The sequence below is a fragment of the Cynocephalus volans genome, chromosome 3, assembly GCF_027409185.1.
Source record: "Cynocephalus volans isolate mCynVol1 chromosome 3, mCynVol1.pri, whole genome shotgun sequence".
In the NCBI taxonomy this organism is placed as follows: domain Eukaryota; kingdom Metazoa; phylum Chordata; class Mammalia; order Dermoptera; family Cynocephalidae; genus Cynocephalus; species Cynocephalus volans.
The window spans coordinates 81,381,205-81,390,833 of record NC_084462.1 but is presented as its reverse complement, the minus strand read 5'-3'; the positions used below and the strand labels follow the sequence as shown (position 1 = coordinate 81,390,833).

General features: G+C 40.7%; 1 protein-coding gene across 1 annotated transcript; it reads left to right on the top strand.

Moving 5' to 3' along the window:
* The first annotated feature begins 1,160 nt into the window (after nt 1-1,160).
* On the top strand, nt 1,161-9,354 carry POLR2M (RNA polymerase II subunit M). Its single transcript, XM_063089709.1, has 4 exons — nt 1,161-1,389; nt 3,149-3,796; nt 6,313-6,517; nt 7,645-9,354. Exons 1-4 carry the CDS (start codon nt 1,277-1,279, stop codon nt 7,789-7,791), a joined length of 1,113 nt encoding a protein of 370 aa, XP_062945779.1. The 5' UTR covers nt 1,161-1,276; the 3' UTR covers nt 7,792-9,354.
* Nucleotides 9,355-9,629: the final 275 nt, after the last annotated feature.

Here is a 9,629-nt window from a genome sequence, read left to right as displayed (position 1 = left end):
TTTACATAGCATCTTATATAGGATTGAGATATCTTCAATTTTCTATATCAAAAAAACTGGCGGTGAGTGTTGGAGGTTATGGGGGCATTCACACTTCTCAAGTAATATCTGCTGTGACTCAGCATGCTTCCTACTCTTTGGGACTCGGTGCTGGTAGCTGAACTGTAAAGAGAAGCTATACGCTGGATCTGATGCTTATTGCACTGCCTTCCTCTTCTCAACAGCCAGCAAAAAAATCTTTTCAACAATTTCATACACTTGGAAAAGGTCTAAAGTGAAGAAAGGGATTTTCAAATTGGTGTGGTGGAAAAAGCAGCTGGGCATTTGGGCTTGAAATCTGGTGCTGTCACTTACTGGTTTTGTGCCCTGGCAATATTTATTTCAATTTTTGTGCCTCTGTTTTGCTATAAGCAAAGCAGGGAATTATGAAAGCCAGGTTCTCAATTGGCTTGTACAGCACCTCGCACTCCCCATCACTTCTCTTGTGGGCCTTTGGAAATGGAGGATGGGGGAGGGTTTGGATTGTTACAATGACTTGGGAGTGTCATAACAACTAATGGGCAGAAGCCAGAGACACCAAATGTCCCGCAATGCCTGAGGCAGTGCTGTAAATGAAGAAAGTCTTGCTCCGAATGCCACAGTCTCAGTACGCTGGTGGTTTCTAAGGAACTTCCAACTTTAACATTTCAAGACTTCACTAAGCCTTGGGCTAGGAGGCTCCATACCACAGGCCAGGGTCTCCCAAACCCCGTCCTGCACCCTCCCCTCCCGCACCTTTCAAGTTTGGATTTAAGTTTCACTTCTCAGCGACACCTCCCCCGGTGCCCATGCCAATCTTACTATTAAGTTGTTATATTACTATTTGGTTAATGTCTCTGCTCCCCTCCACCACTCTGTTAACTCCATATCAGCAGGGGCTGGGCTATTTGTGCACTAACACACACTGTAACGCTTGGTGAGGTCACGGTGGCACTAAGTATTTCTCGTATGAACAGACGAATAGCCGATGAACAAACGAACGCACACGCGCGGAGCGAAAGCGCGCCAAGAGGAGGCGATGACGTCATCACGTAACTCCCGCCCCTCCTCCTAGTCGCTGTTTGTTTCCGGTGTTTCAATAAAGCTCGATTCGGCTCGAAGAAGACCCGTTCTTCCGGGAAAATGGCGGCTCCCACTCGTGCTCCAGAGTCCCCGCCGGCCGCGAATCCGGCTCTCGTGGCGGGTCCTGCCGAGGAAGCTGAGTGCCTGCCGGCTCGCCAGCCTCAGCCCCCGCAGAATGTGCTCGCTGGCTCGCGGCTTCGAGCCCCAAGCTCCCGAGGACTTGAGGCAGCGGAGTTTGGCAGAGCTGCGGGAGATGTTGAAGCGCCAGGAGAGACTTTTGCGCAACGAGTAAGCTGGGTCACGCCGAGGCGCCGCCTGGCTCCTGGTTCGGGCTCCCTGGGACGCTCCCCTCCCCCAGCCCCGCTTCCTTTCCGGGAAGGTGACCTTGAGTTCTTCAGGTTCACTTCAGTTCTGCGGGCGGGCGGACGGCCTGCAGCCGCAAAGCTGTGCCTCATCCCGGCCACGCACGTACTACCTGTGGGGATGGCTCGAGGACTGAGCGGCTGCGTAGCGTTTCAGCTAGTCAGAATCACCTCGTTGCTTCTGTTTACCCAGCAGCTGTGTCGGTTCCATGAAGAGAGAGTCTGTATCCTAAATCCTTTCTAATCGCCTCCTGGTCCCCCTCGCCCCCTGAGCCCCGATCTTGTCAATCTCATCTGTAGATCCTGTTCTTAAAGGAACCGTAGGAAATGAGAAGACAAAGTTCGACTCTTGTTCAGCTGGCAGAGTTGACGGATTTTGGCAGGGGAGCGCTATGATAAAAATGTTTTTTTTTTTTTTTAAAAGGCAGCTTTGTTTAGCTGCTTGGGTAGGATGGTTTGAAGGAATAAGAGGCAGAAGACGGTAGGAGGTTATTTTCAGAGGGGTTTCCAACAAGGGGTTTGTAAGAAAGTGAACTAGGGAGGTATCTGTGGGATTGGGAAAGCTTCATCTATTGTGGAATAATTTGAATATGTATTTGACAGAGATGGCTGAAGTTTCCAATCTATATGGAGAACCACTAATAACAATAGGAAAGTTGAGGGAAAGGAGTAGACTCAAGGTTGATTTTACATAGAGTGTGCTGAATTGAGGGGAGAGCAGGACAGACATTTGGTTAGTTACAAACTGAATAGTTAAAAGCTGGAGTAGTGGTCATCAGGCTCAAGAGAGAGAGGGCAAGCCTGGGAACTTGAGAGTCAACTGTGAGGCTGTCAGTAGGTGAAATAGTGGGAGTGATGTAGTGTCAGAGAAAGAATAGAGGGCCTAAAATGTAACCTTCCCTTTCCATTTGTTGTATGGCTAAAGAAAAGTGAATTAGAAAAGGACCTTCTGTCACTCAGAAAAGGGGACAAATAATCACTTGGGAGGCTTCCTACAGACAGGTGTTTTGGTTTTGTGAGAATTGGTTTTTAATCTGTAGCAGCAGTTAACTTTTTGGTCTCAGGATCCCTTTGTACTCTTTCAGAACTACTAGGCATCCCAAAGATGTGTGTGGTTTCTAGTGACATGAGGCACTTCATAAAGTTCATGGACAAATAGAATTAAAAATATGAATCTTTCCAGAATTTTTGAAGTACCCTCGTATTTATTGATTTCTCAGAAATACAACTGAAACGTCTTTAAAACACAAGAATGTACAAGCGCACAGTCCCTTTCAGAGCAATGATGTCACCACACATCATGTAGCCTCTGGAAAACTCCACTGTGCCCATGTGAGAAAGTGAGAGAGAAATGGCAAATAATGTGTTAGTGTTGTTATGAAAATAATTTTGAACTTACAGACCCATTCCCTCACCACCCGGGTCTTGGAGATCACACTTTAAAAACTATTGATTTTTGGAATGTCTTATGATTATTATATGCTTAAAAGACTCCTGCTGAAATTCTTATTAGGTGACACAGATGAAGCATATATTCCCTATTGTTCCTACATCCCCTTGTTTTTGGGGGTATTTGGATAATGACTGTCTTATTCATTTCATTCCTGCTTTGGGGCAGTTAGAAATCAAATTTTGCACTTAGAAATTAGGGCTCTAATGTATACATGTTCTTTTCCATTTGACAGAAAATTCATTTGCAAATTGCCCGACAAAGGTAAAAAGATCTTTGACTCTGTTGCCAAACTGAAAGCTGTCATTGCAGATTGTGAAGAGGTGAGAGGAAAGAGTGAGCTGTTTCATCCTGTTAGAGTAGACTGTAAGCCAAGGCAAAAAGCCATTGCAGGAGCTGATGTGGACACAGATAAGGTCCAGAATTCTGACCAGATTCTTGATACTTCATCACTAGTTCCTGGCTGTTCCTCTGAAAATAACATCAAGTCATCTAAAACAACCTCACAAAAACAGGGACTTGAACATCCTACCCACAAAGGCAATGAAGAGACTCCAGAGGCTGAGGACACAGTGAACAAGGGCCCAGCGTCCAGCAGCAGAGCCAGGGTGCCTTCTTCATCCAAAGCTAGTGAGTGTCTCCCTCAGCATTGTTTTTCAAGTCAAGCAGAAGATATTTCCAGCAGCTTTGACAACCTGTTTATTGACAAGTTACAAAGGGTCACAATTACAGACCAAGGTGAACACCACTCAGAAGAGAACACAAGTGCTGAAAACTTGACAGGCCTTTGTAGTGGAACTCAGAGGAAGCCTCATTACATGGAAGTGCTAGAAACGCGAGCCAAAAACCCAGTGCCCTCACCACATAAATTTAAAACCAATGTGTAAGTACCATTGGAAGCAGGCCTATTACAAGAGCATATTTGTTAAACTCATATAATTGGGAGAATGCTTTAAGTTCAGTGGGCTTTGTGAGAACTACTTATAGTTAGGAATGAAAATATCGTGGAAACAGTAAGACCACCCTGGCCACAGTGGAGGATTTATGTTCAAAGATACTTTGTTTTTGAAGCCAAATAATGGAAAAGGCTTTAAATAGCAGATAGGGGAGTATTAAATTTCAGGATGCTTAGCCAGTATTGCATAATAAACACAGGGTTAGGTTTTTTGTTCAGGACCATTTCCTAGTGTACAGCTCCCCCTTTGATTAGTCTATAAGCTAAGGGAGAAGCAATTGCAGGAACTGATGGACCTTCTCAGCAAAAAATATTTGCGTGCTCAGTATATGTAAGCAGCAGGTGCTGTGGGGACACAATGAATTAAAGGTTCTGCTCCTCAGAGAGTTTCAGATCTAGAGGAGGACCCAAGATTTACAGTTGGAAAAAAGCTAAACTATACCATAATAATAGTTTTAGGAGGAAGAGAGCGGAGGTTGGAAAAAAGTTGGGAAAACAGATTTAGGCAGGATGGGCAAAAACTCTACTTTTAAGTTCCTTGCTATAGTTATATTTCGAGGTCTTCAGAAAAATAGGAGCGCTTTAAAGAGAAAAGAATTGTTTATTTATAGCAAATGTAACCTTCAAATCGGAGTAACTGGTAACTGCCTATATTTATAAGGATGTAGAGTCAAACCACTATTATATACTACCTTTCTTTGAAAAACTGAAAACCTCTAGTTAAAAATACCTAGAACATGTTTTGTTTTGTTTTGTTTTGTTTTGTTAGAGACTTTAAAGTTTAGCCCTACCCCACCATTCATATTGTTTTTATTTCAAAACACATTTTATTTCTGCTGTATAGAAAACTAGGATTATACTACGTGAATTTTTAGTTAGGAATAAAAAGTAATCTTTGATCAAGTAATCTCTCATCTTGTGTGCAGTGAGTTATCTTTCGTCACTTACAGGAGGACATTTTAGAAAACCAGAAGCATCATCTCGTCAGTAAATACAACAAAATACATTGGTCCCAGTTCTGTATTATGGTCATTTAGCTGGGAGTGGAGGGAAAGTAAGGAAATAGCAATGAGGCCTAGCAAGGGTTAAGGAAGTTTAAGAGAGAAGGATCCTCCTGTGCAGTTAGAGGATATCAGGAAAGTCTGGGCCACGAGTCAGTAGGCCATAGACATGTGGGGATTGAGGGTGTTCCATGAATGAGCAGCAGCTTGGAGGTTGGACGGTGGGATGAGGTAGTGTCCTTTGGCTCCTTTCTGCTCTTACTTTGGCCGCCTCCTGTATGCTCGTCTGGCTTTGTGTACTACCTGGAAGCTTGAGGCTGCCCCTCAGGTATCTCTAGGCCAGGTCTTCTCAGAATTTGAAATTTGCTTGGCCAGTTAGCTATGAAACATGACCACTTGGGTGTTCCGTGGCAACTCAGTTTCAACAGGTACAAAGTGGGATTACTATTTCTTCCCAAACTGACTTTCTCTTGTATTTAAGTTATCAGTGCCACCTCCTCCTGGTTTTTCCCACAGGGTATCTTCCTTTTCCCTCACCTCCATATCTGCTAACAATGAAGACCATAATATTTTTTCTTGATCTTTATCTCTGTGATTGTTTCTATCTTCATCTTCTGTCAAAGTGAGGGCTCTCCTGCCTGTCTTGGGCTATAATTTTGGCCTATTCCGGCCTCTGTTCTTAACTACCAGTCCATCCTTTCTAGTGCTGCCACAGTGAGATTTGTAAGATGCAAAGCTGAACCTGGTTACATACAGTAGAACTCTTCGTTGCAGTCTGTGCCCAGCCTACTTCCCAGCCTCCTCACTGCCTTTTCTGTATTTTCCACCTCCTATACTACCTGTATACTGCAGCTTTGTTGCCCTATGCTCCCAGGGCTGGGATGCCCTTCTCCCCTCATTCACATGATGAGCACTTATTGCATGACTGCTCAAATCTCACTTCCTCCTTCTCTCCCACTAGAACTGGCCACTTCCTTTTTTATGTTCTAGAGTATCATGTATAGATGTCTGTATTGCACCTGTGGTATTATATTGCACCGAAACTGTTTAAATGTTTATTTCCCTCTACTGGACAGTAAGGGAACATTTGTAAATGTTCTTTGAATGAAAAAATAGCTTCAGTTCAAGTATAAGATTTGAAGAGGGAGGGCAAAGGCAAAGAACCAGTATATATAAATGAGAGTACTTAAGAAAGTTTGTAGATAAATGGAACTAAAAGATAATACAAATCTTTCCATGAACTTTTTGAAGTACCTTCGTATATGTGCACACACACACACACACTCCTATTATCTGTTATAGCAATGAATATTGGTAAATTGCCTACTGTTACCTTTGCAGAAGAATTAATTGCTATAATTAAAGGCCATTTTTCTGTGTGTGAATGTTTTAAGTGTGTCTATAAAAAGAAAATTAGTATAACATAAGTTTTTCCCGCTTCAGATTACCTTCACAACCAAGTGGTTCATCTAGTCATTTTCAGAAGAGAGAGACTCCTATTTCCTCTGAAGAGCGGCTGCGCAGGGATAAGCAGCATCTCGATGACATCACAGCAGCTCGCCTTCTACCACTTCACCATATGCCTGCACAGCTACTCTCCATAGATGAATCTCTGGCACTTCAGAAACAGCAGAAACAGAATTATGAGGTAGGTAGAGTGTTAATTTTTTCTTGTTTGTTTGCTGGATGCTACTTCCCTGAGTTAGTTAGAATTTACCCCAGGTAGTTCAAGGAGGAAGGAATTTAATAGAAGGGATTAGGTACTAGAGAAATAGTCAGCTAATGTCATTATCTCTCAGATGTGTGCCACCACTTTTTAGAGTCATAGAGTTGCTAAAACTCTAGGAAACAGCTGGAGATGATCAGATACCCTGCAACATCAAAGTGGTGATTTGCCAGGAATGTGGGGAGACTACTGTAGAACTTCATGTCTTAAAGTCTATGCATTTGCTTGCCTCTGCTAGGATAGCAGTAGTATCACTTCTCTCTCTTTTTCATCTTGTAAAATTTATGCCGCAACTTCTCAGTGGTGTAATCTCACCAGATCCCTGTGAAGAGAATCAGGGAAATGTACTTCCCAGGCTTCCATCTCCTGCAATACAGGAGATAGCATAGAAGGGGCGGGAGGATAGTGTTGTGTTTCCAACAGACAGTGGGACACTCTGTGCTTAAAAGCTTAATCTGTGGGCTTGTGAAGAGAGAAAAATCTACTTCGGGCAACTTCATCAGTTTTGTGTAGCACTTTCTCCAAAGATCCGTGTGTTTTTCATAGAACTTTTTTTGTTTTGTTTTTGTTTTTCATAGAACTTTAAACAGGCATGTTGAGTTTCTGTACAGAATAGTGGGATGATAGAAAGTAAGTGTGAGGACCATAGGGAGAATAGAAAGGTATAGATATACTTAGATGGTAATACTTTTTGAGCCTCCAGGAAAACAGCATCCTGTCTCACTTCTAGATGTTGCTTAGCTATATTTTAGTCAGGCACTACACAGCAACTAGTATAAAACTATGGTGTTATAATCTGTCTTGGCTTTTCATAAAAGCTCAATTGTCATGTGTTGGCATTTTCAGTGCACTCCTTTTTAAAAGCTGTTTTTCTTCCTCTCCATGCAGTAAAATTTGGGCACAGCCGTCAGGTTTGTTGTATTGCCAGAGAGAGCACTAAGTGGCTAGTATGCCCCTTTATATCTAATGCCATTTGAATAACTTCTCATTGAGAAAGTGTAAGGAAAAGATGTTAATGTGTAACTTTTGCTTTGCTCTTTGTTTTAAAGGAGATGCAAGCGAAGCTCGCAGCACAAAAATTAGCTGCAAGACTGAATATTAAAATGCAGAGTTATAATCCAGAAGGGGAATCTTCAGGGAAATACCGAGAAGTACGAGATGAAGATGATGACCAGTCCTCTGATGATGAATTCTGAAGATGAGCATTGGGATAATCTCCTAAATGTCCTACTGTTGAGATGTCGTTATCTTACATCAGACTTTCTAGCAAGTATCAAGATCAGTGTCAGACATTGTTGAGGGAAAAAATTTTATAAAGTTACACAGAGGTAGCTATAAAAAAAGCTCAGTTTGTCTTTCAAAAGATGACTTTCATGTGCTTGAAAAGTTTAATATTTGAATATTGTGTTTAATCACATTGTATTAAAGTTTTGCATTCTGTCATGTGTTGATCCAATATTTTCGTATGTAGTAGAACACATTAGTTTCTTTAAGCCAAATGAAAGGTAACTTTGCCTTTTTCCTTATTCCTCTGTTAAATAGCATTTATTACATGTTTTTCAGTGAATACTTAGTTGTCCCAGGAACCTAAAATTAATTAGGAAGACATAGTTTCTTCCTTTTTTGAGTAATGAAGGGAGCAGTCTAGAGAATTGTATGCATGTTTGCATGGGGTTATTGAGCTACTGGATGTGAAATACCTAGGAAGACACTGATAGAAAATGCTTGTTTCCTTCTCTGTCTTCCCTTAGGAAGACAAATGTTTGTTTTCTTCTTCTGTCTTCCCTTAGGAAGGATGTTATCTTCTGACTAGGAATAAGGAGTATTTTGAGTAGATGCTGGCGGGTGGAGGGTGGAGGGTCTTTCTAGCTGAGCTGCTTTGCCCAGAGTAACATGAGGTATAGGAACAGTCCAAGCTGACTGAACTAGGTGACAGGAGTAACTGTTCTTGTGCTTCACCTGACTTGAGGTCATTGTTCTCACAGGTGATAGGTACATACACAGGACTTTAGATCTATTTTTTTTTCTTTACAAATTACAATTGAATTGTTGTCAGTATGTTGCTTTTTTTCTCCCAGAGGCATAGGTTGTAGAAACCTCAATCTCATATCTGTTCAGTTTCATGTCTTTTTAAAGGATTATATGGTTGTCTCTAGAGAAATTAACACTTAATGTTATCAAAAAATTATTTGTCTATTATGTTTGAGCCTTTAAAAGTGTTGAAAGGAAGAATAAAATAGTAATGATAGCAACTTCAAATGCTAATGGTGATGTTTTACTGGTGCTTAATTAAATCTAACTTCTTACTTTAAAAGAAAGTGTTCATATATGAAATTTGGTTGAAGATGCATTTAGGGTAGATGTATGTGTGATAGGAACGGTTTAGTTCTATATCACGTGCTTCCAGTTGTGGTTACTGCTTTCCATCCCTCCACCCCCTAAAAAAGTAAATGTAAAAATACTGAGCTAACACTCTCATTATTTTTGTTTTTAAAACTAATAGTAAATTATTTTACAAGATAAAATTTGATGTTCTTTCTGTGTAGAATGAAATAATATATGCTGTTTCTGAAAAGCTGGATAATATGGAAGAGCTCATGTTCATGTATACATAGTACCCTGTAATCCTATCACCCAGAGACAATATGTTAACATTTGAGTTATACTTATTTTTCTATACATTTATACATGTATATTTTCAAAAATGCAGTCATACTATACATTGTTTCATAGTGTGTTCTATATATGGTAAACATTTTCCCACAGTAAATGTTTTGCATTTTAGATAACAAAATATTCCATTTCATGGGTTTACCATAACTTTTAAAATAAATTTCCTATGTTTAATAATTTGACTGTGTTCATTTACATTCCTGTTACCGGTGTATCAAACTCCCGGAATTGAAAATTAATATTTAAAATCTTTGTAAATTGAATAATAACAGAAATGCACTATATTTAAAATTTGTATTTCTTTAATTACTCAGTGAAAGTTGTTTTTCATGTTTATTGGTGATTTATGTTCATTCTTTTG